Source organism: Borostomias antarcticus, assembly GCF_949987555.1.
Source record: "Borostomias antarcticus genome assembly, chromosome: 21".
Classification (NCBI taxonomy): domain Eukaryota; kingdom Metazoa; phylum Chordata; class Actinopteri; order Stomiiformes; family Stomiidae; genus Borostomias; species Borostomias antarcticus.
The window spans coordinates 16,125,280-16,141,086 of record NC_140254.1 but is presented as its reverse complement, the minus strand read 5'-3'; the positions used below and the strand labels follow the sequence as shown (position 1 = coordinate 16,141,086).

General features: G+C 46.5%; 1 protein-coding gene across 1 annotated transcript; it reads left to right on the top strand.

Annotated features, from left to right (window-relative positions):
* Window positions 1–10,002: 10,002 nt before the first annotated feature.
* On the top strand, window positions 10,003–11,671 carry arl4ab (ADP-ribosylation factor-like 4ab). The gene is made up of 2 exons (XM_084455204.1): window positions 10,003–10,114; window positions 10,756–11,671. Exon 2 carries the CDS (start codon window positions 10,869–10,871, stop codon window positions 11,475–11,477), a length of 609 nt encoding a protein of 202 aa, XP_084311330.1. The 5' UTR covers window positions 10,003–10,114; window positions 10,756–10,868; the 3' UTR covers window positions 11,478–11,671.
* Window positions 11,672–15,807: the final 4,136 nt, after the last annotated feature.

The window sequence follows — 15,807 nt, the reverse complement described above, 5'->3', positions numbered from 1 at the left end:
CTATGGCATGTTGAATTTCTTCAACTGCCTCAGGAAGTATATCCTCTGCTGTTCTTTTTTGGTGAGGGAGCTGATGTACAGCTTCCACTTGAGGTTCCAGGAAATGGTGGTGCCCAGGAAGCGGAAGGAGTCAACAGAGGTCACTGGGATATCATTCAGTGTGATGGGGGGGGGCTGGATTCGTCGTCCTCGGAGATGAGACCGAAGATGGTGTCCGCAAACTCTGACCCAAAAAGTTTTGTTCAGAACCATGGCCTACAGTCTGCGTCCTATGGCCTACAGTACAGTAGCTCTGGCTAGGTCTCTCTCTCTAGGTAACTCTTTCTCCCTCTCTCTCTCTCTCTCTCTCCCCCTTCCTCTCACTCTCCCTCCTTCCCTGTCTCTCTCCCTCCCTCAGTCATGTTACATGGTAGTTTATCGTCCGATAAAGAGACGGTCGTCAGGTGAGGGAAATTGTTGTGTGTGTGTGTCCAACCTGATATGACTGCATAGGTATAGAGAAATCGTTGACGTTAAAGAGCATATTGCAGGTTGAATTTTTAAATTAATTTACATTTTTGATCTCATGATTAGGCCAACTTAAATAATAAAATCTGGAAAAAAAGGGCAGAAATATGGTGAAAAATTTGGCTAAGATGCGTGCCAAAAACAGTCATGTTTTTGTGCATGGCTGTAAGCCAGCACCTAGGATAGCGTTTGTCGGTTTGTCACTCCCTCCCTCCCTCCCTTACTCCAGTCAATGTTGACCTGCATTTCTCTGTTGGCACCACACGAGGCAGTAGTCCCAGCACAACAAAATAAAGAAGGACACCAAAATCAATTTGCCGATCTCCACTGCACAAGTAGAGTAGGGTTAGGGTTATATTCTGCCGGAGGTCCGCCAACTCGTCCATCGGGGGACCCGCTGTAGGTCCGCTAGCCTTGTGTTATCTGTTATCTTACCTTTGTCCAGAAACAGAAGTTGAACCAATTGCAGCAAAATAGCTAATGTTACAGAAATCATCAGTGTAACTGCTTTAACCACTGACCGTTACCATTAATATTATGGAAGCTGCTGCTAGTTGTTGTGAGCTCATGAGCTAACTGGCTATCCCACTTTTATTGTGCTGGATTAGCATTGGAAGCATTGGAACTGCTGTCTCCAGGCGACAAGACCCATCTTAATTTTTCAGACATTATTTCATGTCATTTCAATTCACAGCTATTTCAGTGGCATGACTAGCTTTCGTCCTACCAGTCCTGAACAGAAACAAGCCAGCCACACACATAAGCCAGGTTGGACCTGGTTTTCCCCTCATGTCACTTCAGGGGCTCCGTATGTTTCCATCATTTGTTTTTATTCATCTCTTTTTCTTTGTAAAGCATTTTGTGCTACATTGATTTGTATGAATGGTGTTAGAAATAAAATGACATTGACAGTATTGATTTTCTCCTCCTCTCATCACGCTATGGCATGACGTCATTATTTCATATGTGAAGCTAATGCTGACAAATGTGACGGACTGTGATCAGGAAATAGCACGATAAAGATGGATGACTGAGAAATTCTGTTTGTTGCCTTCAGTTATTTATTAGCAGTAAAAAACAGACAATTACAATCTGAGGTTAATCAAAGAAAAATGTGATTGATTTGGTTTCTTAAAGAAATATTTCACCAATGTTCCGCAATGTATAACTTGTTGATATAATCTATTGAATTTGTTAAGCATTTGTTATAGAGCAGAAAAATATAATATCAGACAAAAAACATATGAAGATTATAATTAATTTCAGTACATTAATGTTTTAATTAATTAATTGGGTTGGAGCTTGAGACAGACAAGAGAGATCTGGGGTGGTCACGGGGGATGATCACATGTTCTGGGAAAAGGAATTAAATCTTTTTCTGACAACCAAAATTATTGAAACAACATTTGTACATAGACTACGGAATTCAATAGACCCCCACGTCTTGATCATGAGTACAGCTGGGTATGACTTCACAGGGCACTGGTCCAGGGTGTCCTCTGTGCCGTTGCACGCAACTTTGTTCAGCTAGATAATACCACCGCCATAGACGAATGTGTGACCAGGGAGGGCAAAAGTGTTCGAGCCACATGACGTCTTCTCATTACTCAGCTGTTTGCACACCACCAGGGCATCCTCGACATCCCACTCTTCGTTACACACCGTCCCCCACTGGTTATGTATGAACACCTCCACTAAGCCAAATTAGGGATCAGGGGACCAGTTTGATTGCCATGGGAGGAGGATCAGGTATAATCTTGAGTGAATAAAGAAAGTATATGAGAGATTGTGGACAAAGGAATAAGTTAACAAATGAATGAATTAATTATTAATGACCAAATCACTGAAAATGAATAAATGAATGACAACTCAAAAAATACATGAATGAACGATTGAATGGATGAATCTTAATTTTCATGTTTGTAATCCATCCCTCACACCTTTCTGCCAAACAATTTTATTAAATCTGTCAAATTCATTAACATTCAGCTACTCACACCCAACCTCACAGACGACCCCAGCATCTTCAGAATGATCACAGTCGTAGGGGGCGAAGACCTGGTGTTGATGGATGCACCTTATCAGGGAGGACTCTGAGCCTAAGCACCCGACGTTGTACAGCCAGATGGGACCTCTGCCCGGGCCAAATTTGCCTTGGCTGGTTGCAGACACCGCATTGCCACAGCCCAGCTGTCTACACACCACCTGGGCATCATCGAGATCCCAGTAATCGTCACACACCGTCCCCCACTGGCCCTGTTCGTGCAGCCTCACCTCCACTCTGCCAGAGCAGATGTTGTCAATGTAGCCGTTGACCAGTCTCAGAGTAGGAGGAGCCACAGCTACAAGATACAGACATGAGCCCAATATACAGTAGAGGTAGTCACAAGTCACACGTCCTACAAAGTAATGTTTATAATTGTGTGTTATTGTAATTGTGTTATTATTATTGTTGGGATGTACAGTCGGTTCACTTAATCTAGACAAATGTAGGCTACTTATTGTAAGTTGCATTAGATAAAAGTGTCTGCTATATGACTTACTGTAAATGTAAAATGAACCCAAGCAATTCTATGTGGAACCTATTTATAGGGGGCTCCATCTCCCGACAATATATTTTTTGTTGGGCTACTGAACCTAAAATGACAAAGATTACTGATTGCACAGCCTACATGAGTTGTTGTAGTGAAAGCCTGTATGGACTTACGTCGTGGTGGTATTCTTAGTGGTAGTGTGGAATGTATGGACAGCAGCAACAGCAGCAGAACTCTTGACATAATTGTGAACCACATCTTTTACATCAGACACAAATCCTAGAACAATTATGGCAAAAAAGTAATATGCTGGTTATGTTCAAGTCAGATTTAGATCAAATGGTCTATGAATGACATGAATAGAGTAGGTGTGCATGACTAAGCTTCTACTGTACAAGGCACTTTGTAACTACTGTTAAATATGTACAGCCAGAAATACAAGCTCCACATGTAAGGTAACCCCAAGTATTTTCAGTTCACAGATCTTGTTCAAGTCTACACTGAGCTTAGATCCACACAGCCATCAATATCAAGCCTTACAGATCTGATCTAGAATCGGATCACAGTTCTCAAACTAAGAGGAGAAACATAACAACTGACTCCAGAACAGTTTGCAAGGTAGAATCACCAGTGCCAATTCAGTACTTACCAAATTGTTTCTTCTGTATGTTCTGACTACCACTGGTGAGTTTGAGAATTTATACACCGGTGTCCAGACATAACCACACCATGTGACCTGCAGTAGCACTTGAGGAAGGAACATTTTGACAACTTTTTTGAAGCATTGACACATTTGACTGTCTCTCAGTTGTTGTGTTTTGTTTGAATACATACAGTAGGTTTATATCATTGGCATACTCTACTGTAATTGGCATTTTTGTGTTTGAAAGAATTAACTGTTCTACACAAATGCAAACTTGTTAAGAGCATGCTCGAATGCTCAGTTTGTGTGTGAAATTCTTTGTAATGTATCCGGTTTGAACTTTAAGTGTAAATCTATGCTAGCTACAGAATTAAGTTAGCAGTACCACAGGTGTTGATTTTGGTGTTGAAAACAATGATTTTTTTTTCAATGTATTTGGTCAAAAGAACAAAATATGTTGTTGTTGTTTTTTTTACTAAATGTGTACTCTACTGTTAAAGCTTAACCATCACCATACTTTAATAACAATTACACAGCAAATACATTAATATATGTCCAACAATTAACTTTGATGTTCAATGTCTCTGAACTACAATAAAAACAGATAGAACCTTATAATTATAACTTCACGTTATGTCTGTGGCCCAGATACTGTCTCTCTCCAGGCCTTGACAAGGGTGCTGTGGCCTGTATGAAGGACTTCTTGTTTTTGTTTTGTCTTCTGGAAGAACCAAAAGAAGACAAGCTATCTCCTGACTTGTTGATCCCTTTTGTACCAATCATGAACCAGCATTTTTGATTTTGTCTAACTGTGTATCTGACTGGACTGACCTGGTCAGGGAGAAACTTTGCTATCACTGTAATCTTTCCCTCTCCGTGCACATAAAACAAATATATGGAAATAATGATGGTCTGCACAAGTTCTCCTTTACCCGTGTCACCCTCAAACAACAGGGGCAGTGGAGCGCCAGATTGGTATTCTCAAAAAAAATAACTGTCCCACATTTGTGATCAGACCGCACTTAGATGGCTTGCTCTCCCCATTGCTCTTGTGGTTATGAGTTCCATCCCAAACAGCAGAACAGGACTTTCCCCACATGACATATTTATGGGAAGACCGATGAGACTTCCTGTATCTCCACCTCACGCTTAAGGAAACGGACATCTACTTAGTAACCGACACTATGCTACATGTGTAACGTGCATCCAATCCCTTATCCCAGGCTAGTTATTATTTTGCCAATCCCATACTTCCAGAGCCAGCAGACGGTGTGTCACTAGTTCCAGCCTGGTGACGAGGTCTACGTCTACAAGAGGAAGAAAGCCCTCCACCCACGATGGACGGGTCCTTATCTGGTTCTGATGATGACAGACACCGTCCTCAAGCTGCAGAGAAAGATGACACGAATACACGCGTCACACTGCAAAAGTGCTTACCAGGACGTGGGAGAAGAGGACAATGCCCAGGACGTGGAGGGAGGAGGGAATACTGCTGAGCCTGCCGGACCGTCCTTCAAGATCTCTGTGTCACCATAAAGCTTCCCCTTCTACTCTTGGCTGCTGATGTGCCCCACCGCTGACCAGGAGGACGCAGGAACCCAGGGTGTCCAGATAAGCTCACTTATCTGGCCCCCGGGTGATTACTGTTTTTTTGCTTCCCTCTGGAATATGTAGAGAGTGGGTCGTATGCCCACCTCCCTTGTTCTCTGTAAAGCGCATTGTGTTGCCTCTGGGTATGAAATGCGCTATACAAATAAAGCTTTGATTGATTGATTGAATAACATGATTCTTTGACAAATATTTATCTAGCTAATATTAAGGCCTCAAATTGTCTGAGACCTGGCACCCCCCCTGCAATCGGACCCCAGGTTGGGAAACACTGGTCTAGGTCACACCAAGGGACTGTACTGTCAGCTAGATGGTCGAATCATCAATGGGTCAACCATTTCCCTGGTGAGAAAAACGGACAACAAAGCTCAATCCTCGGAAATGGGACATCCACCTTCCTCAGGCCCTGTGTTCCTTCCAGCCAATGCATGCCCGCTGCTCTCATGTCTGGGCAAAAACTCAGTTTGGTAGCCGGCAAGGGTTCCAGGACCAGGGGTGATGGGCCGTGATGGTAGGAGGCTTGAGATGTCAACAGCCGCTGGGTTGAATGGAAAGATGCCGCACTTCCTGAAACGCGCCACCAGATGTCCCATAGCCCTGCAGTGCACGTATGGGCCGCTGAGAGCTAGAGCAAAATTTATTTTGGAAAGGACCAGGGACTGATTGTACTGGCAGAGATTACTGGTGGCCTTAGCAAACTCTGCCTTAAGTGGGGGAAAAAAAGCTCACGTGGAGCGGCTGCAGGACATGAGACGTGGGGCGGCAGGCACAGGAGCACGACACCTTCCCTAAATGCTGCAGCGATTGTCTCATTATCCAGGTGGCTCTTGTGTCCGTCAAATATCAGGAGCAGGGGCGCTCCTCCATGGCATGTTTCAGGAAGTGATCCTGGAACCACCGCCGGAACAACTGGGAGTCTATGTACCCCGAGGGGCTCTTGGCAAACATGGTCCCTCGGGGCGCTCCTGAGGTTTACTCCCCCCCGAGGGAACCCCTTACCAGAGATTATGAAGGGTGGAATGTCCTCCCCAGCCGCATTCAGGCACGCCAGCAAAGTGATGTGGTCCCGGGTGCCTGAAGTTAGGGGTGCTTGCACCCCTTCTTGACCAGCACTTGAGCCCCGCTCTTATCCATGAAACCCCGACTTGTGGCAGTTGTAGATCTGCCGGGGTTTCTCCCTCAACCCGTTCTCCTCCAGGGTCTTCTCTAGCAGTTCGTAGAACTGCCACACATCCTTCTGCCTGGCACACGAGGCTCGACCTCTGTCAATGTGGTCCGGCGTCCTCATGGTCAGCTGACCGCGGTGGCGCTGGCGGAAGCCCCAATACCAGGCCGGACGAGAGACTTGGCTTCAGGGTCCCTCATCCTCTTATAGCACAAAACAAAGTTGAATGGTTTGCAATGTAACCTTGACTTTCAGTGTTAAACATGACCCATAAAGAACATACCTGATGGCAGTGGCATAAGCCAGGAGGTGGGCCTTGGTGAGGGGGAGGCAGTACTGGACCAGGGCCTCTTCATCCTCCTCTGACAGGAGGAGTCCTGATCCAGTCCGGCAGCCTCAGCTGCCAGTCCCTCTTGTATTTCCCAATATTCAGAATCTTCTTCTTCCTAGGAAGTCGTTGTGGGCCAGTAGTCCTGATTGTGGCGCTACAGCAACCATCTAAAGTTTAAAACTTTAAAAAATCATAACAAATCAGCCATATGTGCATATCACTTTGCAACCACCACCACAATATAAGCCCAAGTGAGCAGAGCTTTGAGCTGGCAGGAATTATGAAGTCCGTCATTCTGTTTTTCTCAAAAAATGTAAAACATATCAAACCCTACTCCTCCCAAATTACATTCAGACTGTCCTCCACAAACAATCTTCTCTGAAATATCAAAAATTGAGCCCACAACACATCAAAATGTTTTACTGTTAATGGTCTGCAGCTACTGCAAATACTCACTCAATAAATCTCCAATGTTCATGAAAAAAAATCATGACATGGTATAGTGTGAAAATTTTCAGAATTTTACCTCAAAAAATATTTTTGACAGTATTTTGAAGTCTTTCCTCATTTTGTCCCCTCAAAATACTGCTGTTCATACTGGAAATACACTACCCACAATCCTACAGTGCAATAGCAGTATCTCCACCAATCAAAGACATTGTTGTTGGCAACCCCGCCCCAATATCGGAACCTAGGTAGGGCTGTATCTCAAACAGCTAAAATGCTGCCTATTTAGACACCATTTGGAGGCAAGGAGGCATCAAGTCATGTCCCAATCAAATATTTACAAATATGCTGCCTGCTGAGGTGCCTCCGACTGGGCAGATTTTGAAGTCAGCACAGATGTATCCTTCGTTGGTCAAGATGTCCCACAATCCCATGTGCCCGCTCCACTGCTCCGACCAAAAGAGCAATTTTGGAGAGCAATTTTGTCTCCATGACTGTTAATATGTCACTTATGAAGTTTGAATATGTTTTCAGGCGAGAAAATAATGTAGATTCCCTTCATGTGTCCAGTTTATCAAAATAACCCGTTAAAGGAGTAATAAAGGGAAAATGCATGTTTAGCCCTGTTTTAAGGTTACTTGTGATCATATACAATGGTTCAGATCAAAATGTTGACAAAGCTAGCATTTGCGAGAAAGTTGATAATTGCTCTACCACTGTTTTGGTCATACAATGGATGTGGATGGGCATCTTGAAAAATCATTCAAAAACATGTTAAACTCTCGATTTCAAAAACAAGAAGCTACGCCCCTCTCATTACTGAAAGGACTCCAAAGTGAATGGTTTCAAAAAGACCCTATCATCTACACAGCTCAATAGACAGAGGAGGGAGGTGATGGGGAGAGAGAGAATGGAGAAAGTGAAAGAGAACTGTGGAGAGAGATGAGGGGAAAAGAAATAGGGGGCAGAGGAGGAAAGGAGAGGGAGATATGTGGAGGAAGAGAGAGAAGGGCAGAGAGAGGAGTAATCAACTTGGAGAGAGAGAGAGAGAGAGAGAGAGCACACCTCCAGCCAGGAGAGATCCTACCAGAGACCGTCTACTCTGTAGACTCTGCTGGTACCATCTGAACCATGAGACTCTGAACCAGGAGGCCTGACTCAATGCCAGTTAGGACTTTCTACTGGCTCTTTATACCTCTTCTCTGACTATCTTATCAGCCATCTCTCTCTCTGACCCCTCCCCCCCCCCCCCTCTCTCTCTCTCCCCTACCTGTTTCTCCTGATAGTCTGGGATCCATAGGCTCAAAAGCTCAATGGGTTGGATCTGACATGGCATGCTATCCTTTCTTTTATTTTTTTTAAATTAATTTGGACATTAAGGTCCACTGAATGAGAGGTCTGCTCTGCCTGAAACCTTGCGGGGGAAAAATAGTGGCCATTTTTGTATGCAGCCTCTACTTTCTGACCGAAAAACGTGAAAGATTTTTTTTGTCAGTGGGTTATGTAAAGTCACCACCGAGGTCAAAGAGGAGACCTGCGCAGAGAAGTTTTTTAAGTGCCACAGGGGCTGCGCAATCCTCAATAGCACTACTTGACTGTAGAAGGGTGAACTCTGATGGCAAGGGAGGCCCAAGACAACCAGCACCCTCCCCAGCTGTAGACAGCTGCCGGTCCCTCAGCCTGTGGAGGTCCGCCTGCGCGTGCTGCCACCATGTTGCTTTTCTCTCAGGGTGTGCTCCCCTAGCCTTCTGTCCTCCCAGACCAACCCACAAGGCAGTGGGGCAGTGGTTGGCTGATGCCAGGGTGTGTCCACACTGTGGGCCTGTAGGCTGTCAACAAATGCATGTCAGATACACATAATACATGTGTTGACAACATCAAATTCAGAAACACACTTACACACCCTAGAAACATGTAGTTAGCCTTCTGTGCCACACGATGGTGCAATTACATTATTCTTACATTGCATAGACTAGGCCTAGTCCTCATCAAAAGTAAGACAGCTGGAGGTCTGACAGGGATATTGATGGGCCCATCAGAAGCCAATCCACCAGACATCATTAACATTCGCTTGAATAACGTGTCGTCTGCAGGTTCGACACTCTTTTGAAGTGAAATGTCCCTGCTATCTGGACAACAACCTGTCTGTCTGGGTGAACTGAGACCAGTAATCTGAAAAACCATTCATGACGCTCAGAGACATGCAGTCTGGGGACATGCTTTTTTCTTGTTAAGAAGATTATAGGCTAGTTCATGTAGGCTACAGAATTATTTACCGGTAGGCTATTGTTCTTAGCCTACGTTTCACCTCGGATTGTAAGTCTTAACCAACTACACCGATGAAAAGCTCGTTCTTTATCGGTGCGGGTGGACGATATTTACACTGGGGGAGTGAGTTTAACCAAATCACGAGGCCCCAGTTTCAATCCTTTACATACACACATTTTAGGCTCCTATAGGCTACAGCCCACTATTACTGCATGTAGCCTAGCTATTGCCTTCATGTGTCTTTAACTATAAATCCTAAATTGGGCGTAGGCCTTAGGCTACATTTTTTGCATTAAACTGCAGCAAAAACGAGGTGCCATCCAAATATTTATACTAATGAGTTGTTGCCTGAAAGTTGACAGAAACACGTGGAGGTGTGTCGCAAAGAGAAATGACAGGCGCTGCTCTCCACCAATCACACACCGCAGGGCTCGGCTGCGTATCGGGGGTTGAACCTGTGTTGGGGAATGAGAGGGAGGGGCGCGCTGATCTCTCAGTGGCTGGTGGACGTGATAGCGTGCGGGTCGGAGGATTGTACGAGGAGAGGAGAGGAGAGGAGAGGATACACTAGTGTCGGTTTTCCGTGTTTGGAAAGTACGTGCATCGCGAAGGTAAGAGGACAAACGGGCAAGCTATCCAAAATCATTTTAGACTAAATTGTGGTGGTGAGCTTTTCCCATAACTCATAGTAGGCTAGGCTCCTAGTAGGCTTATGTAGCCTGAATGGTTGCATTATTTTGGCAAATGGTAGCCTTGATGAGTAGGCTATATCAACGCATGTGTCTCATGCTTTTTTTGTCATAACACTTGTTGGCATAAGAGGCGCGTCCGTGGCTCTATAGCCAGTGTTGCCGCGCAACAGCCCTCGCTTTTGACAGGCAGCTTTGGGCAGCTGCCTCGCAATTTTACTGTTTGTCAAATCCTTTCAATCATTTGCCACTCTATAGTCCAGTTAATTGAAACGTGTTTTTGTCGGAGAACTAAAGCGTCCTAGTCAATCTGTAGGCTATCGATAGCCTACTGCCGTTGAATGGGAATTAGCGTAAAAAAAAAAAAACCTTTGCGCTGCTTGAGGCGCTACATGTGCAAATAGGCTCCCGTACACCCTGCTGTTTTATTTCTCGTATTTAGAATGATAAAGACACAGGGTATATTCACTTACATAGGATAGCCCCTCCAATTGTAAAGCCATGGGCTGCCTGCGGGTTGAATGTTTTTACTGTTGCTTACAGAGTCCTCTTTTCTTTCTCAGGTTAAAGCGGCAGCCCCAGTGGGGAGTGAGAGAAGCCGTGCGAATATTTGGTGAAGCAGTACGTTTCCTCTTGTCTTCCCCTGCTTCTATCCCCTCAGACCTGACAGAACAAGATGGGGAATGGACTATCTGACCATCAAGCCCTTTTTTCCTGCCTGCCGTCCTTTCAGCCCCTCCACATTGTTATTCTGGGGCTGGACTGTGCCGGGAAGACCACTGTGCTGTACCGCCTGCGCTTCAATGAGTTCGTGAACACCGTCCCCACGAAGGGCTTCAACACAGAGAAGATCAGACTGTCCCTGGGCGCCAGCCGGCGGTCGGCGACCTTCCACTTCTGGGACGTCGGCGGCCAGGAGAAGCTGCGGCCCCTGTGGCGCTCCTACACCCGCTGCGCGGACGGCATGGTGTTTGTGGTGGACTCTGTGGACGCTGAGCGCATCGAGGAGGCGAAGACGGAGCTGCACAAGATCACGCGCCTGGCGGAGAACCAGGGCGTGCCCGTGCTGGTGGTGGCCAACAAGCAGGACCTGCGGAGCGCCCTCCCCCTGCCGGAGCTGGAGCGCTCGCTGGCGCTGGGCGAGCTGGGCGCCGCCACGCCCTGGCACCTGCAGCCCGCCTGCGCCATCATCGGGGAGGGGCTGCAGGAGGGGCTGGAGAAGCTCCACGCCATGATCACCAAGAGGAGGACGGCGCTGCGGCAGCAGAAGAAGAAGAAGAGATGATGGCGGGCTGGGCCGGCGCCCACAGAGGGGGGAACTCTGGACGAGGACTTGGTGTGAGAGAAGCCGCCGCGTCACCGCGTCGACCACTGGCCAGACACGGGGCTCCCGGCTGACTGCCCTGCCCTGTCTGTTTACTGGCTGAGTTTTATCAGCTGAGTGGAAGTGTGTTTGTTCAGGACCTGGTCTGGGTGTTGTTCAGGACCTGGTCTGGGTGTTGTTCAGGACCTGGTCTGGGTGTTGTTCAGGACCTGGTCTGGGTGTTGTTCAGGACCTGGTCTGAGTGTTGTTCAGGACCTGGTCTGGGTGTTGTTCAGGACCTGGTCTGGGTTCAGGACCTGGTCTGGGTGTTGTTCAGGATCTGGTCTGGGTGTTGTTCAGGACCTGGTCTGGGTTCAGGACCTGGTCTGGGTGTTGTTCAGGACCTGGTCTGAGTGTTGTTCAGGACCTGGTCTGGGTGTTGTTCAGGACCTGGTCTGGGTGTTGTTCAGGACCTGGTCTGGGTGTTGTTCAGGACCTGGTCTGGGTTCAGGACCTGGTCTGGGTGTTGTTCAGGACCTGGTCTGGGTTCAGGACCTGGTCTGGGTGTTGTTCAGGACCTGGTCTGGGTGTTGTTCAGGACCTGGTCTGGTCTTGAGGGTTAATGCATTAACCATCCTCTGAGTGCCACACTAATGAATTGATTTAAAGGAAGTATTATGCCATACACAGAAAGGAAAACGCTGAACACAGGAGGGGTCGAAGAAGAAATATTGACATTCTGCCTCCACGTCATCTACTCTGAAGTGTTACAAAATGTATGTAGCGTGCTGTTCAGACGTTTTACACAAACAATGTCATGTACGGTTTACCAAAGCCTGTGTTGAGATTGTGTTAAGAAATACAATTTGCGAATGGCAATCCTGTTAGTATGGTGCAAGCCAGAAGTATTTTTATCTGCCGTGTTGCACAGTGGTAGGGTCCGGCTAGAGGAGTTAGTGAATCATTAAGCTTAATTCCCAAGTAGAGAATGCACAGATGGTTCTTCAAATGTCAAAGGAACAATGTGGTTGTCAGCTGTAGATGATGAGGATTTACAGCAGCTATTTGAATGTGTCTGTCTATCATTTGGAGCAAGGGGGTTTGGAGGTAAGCACCGGCCTCCGTTGACCTGTGTTGTGTAATGCTGTCGATTGACAGCCTGAGTTGGCTCAGCAGGAATATTCCCATCAGGCTGGCTGTCAACCCCCATCACACACACACACACACACACACACACACACACACACACACACACACACACACACACACACACACACAGTCCTGAGAACGGTGGCAGGCTGGTGTCAGAACCCACAGGCCTCCATGCTCCAGAAGACAGTTAAATGCACTTTACTGGTCTGTTACCTGACCTCAAACTAGCGTTGTCTGAATTTTGTATGAAGTTTATGATACTGAAAAATAGAAAAGAAATGTTGCTTCAGAGGAAGTGTTTTATAAAGTCGGGCGCTGTTACCACGGTCACTTTCACTGAATTTATTGGAAGGATAGCCCAACATCTCATTTACGAGAGGGTCCCTCTGTATGTGTGGGGTGGGGTGTTCATAATCAATGTGTTTGTCTGAATTTGTTCACCTTGAATAAATCAACAACTAGACATGCTGCACCTTTTTTTATTTATTGATCTCAAGACATTTCACGAGTGGTGACGATAAGGACACTTCTTGTCCTCACCTGTCAATGGACATTTACCAAACAGAGAAAAGAGTTTATAAAAGAATGAATCATTGACATCTTTGGGCATTACAGGCGCGAAAATATATAGAATAGATCAGGGTAAATTATATACATAAAATAATAAAATATATATACATATGTATAAAATAGCTTATACACATACACTGTATACATATGTATTATATACATACAAGAGTAAAAGTAGTGAAGTGATCTAAAGTGTAAGGTGACAGTTGGCATGGGAGGGACACACTCAGGCACTGTTATAGACTGTTATAGGATATGCGTTACCTGAATATGTAACAGGTTCTGGTCCAGTTGGACTAGCAGTATCTGTCAGGATTCTGACTACTTGTTCTCTTATACTGCTTGTATACCATCTGAAGACTTCTGGATGTATAGTTTATTTAGAGCGAGCTAGTACAGGTATTCAAATATCAAAGTCATAAGGCAGTTGTAAAAGCATTTTCAGTAGTATTCTGGTAATGTGTTACTAGTGGCTGTAAGGAGGAGAAAATACAAACACAACTGGTCAAGTGCCACAAATTCTTAGTAAGGCCTAGTTATTTGCTGAAACCAATGCATGGCCTACTGAAAGTGTGTGGCACCTTGTATGTTTATGTTTGTCTAGGTTGAGTATCTACAGTAGCTGGGGTTTCGGCTGTCCTGGGCTGGTGGTTTTGGTGACAGTGAGTGCTCATTGAAGCAGAGTGTGTTTAGAGAGGAGTAGGCCCAGTGCTGGCAGGGACCTGGCTCTCACAATAACACACACACACAAAGGAAGGGAGGGAGAGAGAGGGGAGGGGGAGATGACCCATTAAGGAGTGATTTCGCTGGACTCGTTTACCCTGTTTGAAGCTTCTCTGGCTGCTGGGTCTGGATGGTGTGGGGAGGGCCCAGTCATATGACATACACACACTCACTGACACACACACACACACGGACACACACGCACACTCAGCGCCTCCAGGTCACCTCGGTCTACTTGAGCCAGGGTTAATGGAGGCGGAACTGGCCCGCGTTTAATTGTTTCACAGATAATGAAACATACAGGATGATTCTCTCCAGAAGAACATGACTGCCAACAGAAAGCCTTGCTTATGCTCCAACTGATCAAAACTTCAAAGAGAATTCTGAATGGCTATTTATTCATGCCAGACTCCCAACAAGTTTACATTTAACAGATCAGCATAATGAGAATTTTCACACACAACTAGATTAACTGTGAGAAACGATTCATATAGTTCTAATAATTTTACTGTTTTACAGCTACTTTGCAAGTATTTGTACTGGCTCTGCTTTCACCACGATATGGACACCCGTGACAGAGTATTAAATGTGGCTCCTCCATGTTATCTCTGTAGCCTCTCTACTCTGGCAGAATATGGCAGCCTGCCCATGGGCCCTGCAGAAGCCACGCTGGGCCGGATGGCATGGTAGGTTAAGCTGCTCTCTGTTCCCATGCCTGGGGGGGAAACCAACCCAGTTTATCAGAGTGACGGAGGGTCCAGAGGCTTTGGCTGTTCCCATACTGTCCTATCACCCTCCCTCCCTCCCGTTCCTGGAACAGTACGAACCAGGGCCCCTTCCCTTTGATCCTGTGATGTAATTAACATGGGATTAGTGGAGAGCATGGCTGGCCCAGGACCTCCAGACCCCACTGCTGTGGCCTTCCTTGGGGGGACGGTGGGTGGGTGTGTGTGTGTGTGTGTGGGGGGGGGGTTGTGCTGCACCCGTACCGCTCCCCCCTGATCCTCTACCCACCACTCCCCTGCCCTTTGCGTGGCACTCAACTGCACCATAGTCATAAAACAGCCACTCGCAGTCATAAAAAGGCAGGGCACATGGCCATTAAGAGTTTCCATTGGGGGAGTGTGTGGGCGAATCTGGACTGTTAAACCTTTTTGCTCACAGCAGCTGTTTACTAGAAGTTTCTCTAACTCGGCACCACGCAGTGACGGGCTGGACTGGGCCGAGCTCACGCCACGCGACACCGACATCAGCGCAGTTCCTACCTGATATGGTGAATGTTAAATGGCACTTACATAGCTTTACAAGGAAGGCCTCTCATTGATCCATTCACACACCAATGGCGGCCAGTGGCCGTGCAAGGTGCTAGCCTGCTCACTGGAAGCAATTTGGGGTTCAGTGTCTTTGCCCACGGACACCTCGACATGTGGACAGGAGGAGCTGGGAATCGAACCACCCACCCTGTGGTCATCGGACGACCCGCTCTACCTCCTGAGCTACAGCCACCCCATTAAAATGAATTATTTATCATTATTATATAAACACATTTTATGCTTACATACAGGGAGCCAATACACAGGACGGCCATGTGATGGGGAACAGACAAGCACCTCGCGCACGGGGGGGGGTGATTACTGGGAAACCATTCGGAGTACAGTTGTTTAGTTCATTTGCATGGATTCTGACACTCGGCCAATAAGGCTTTGATCCGCTGCCTCCCTATGGTGGAGGAAACGGCCCGGGGAGCAGAGGGCTCGTCTCAGAGGCTGGCCGAGGTGCTCTCCCTCCGCAGCTGGGAACACTCGCTCATGTCAGACGAGGGGATGCAGCAATCAGTAGTGACTGTGAGAAAGAAAGGTGTGAAGAC

Bases quoted from the DNA above. Each gene is read 5' to 3' on its own strand.
- arl4ab (XM_084455204.1), top strand. From the start codon at position 10,869: ATGGGGAATGGACTATCTGACCATCAAGCCCTTTTTTCCTGCCTGCCG.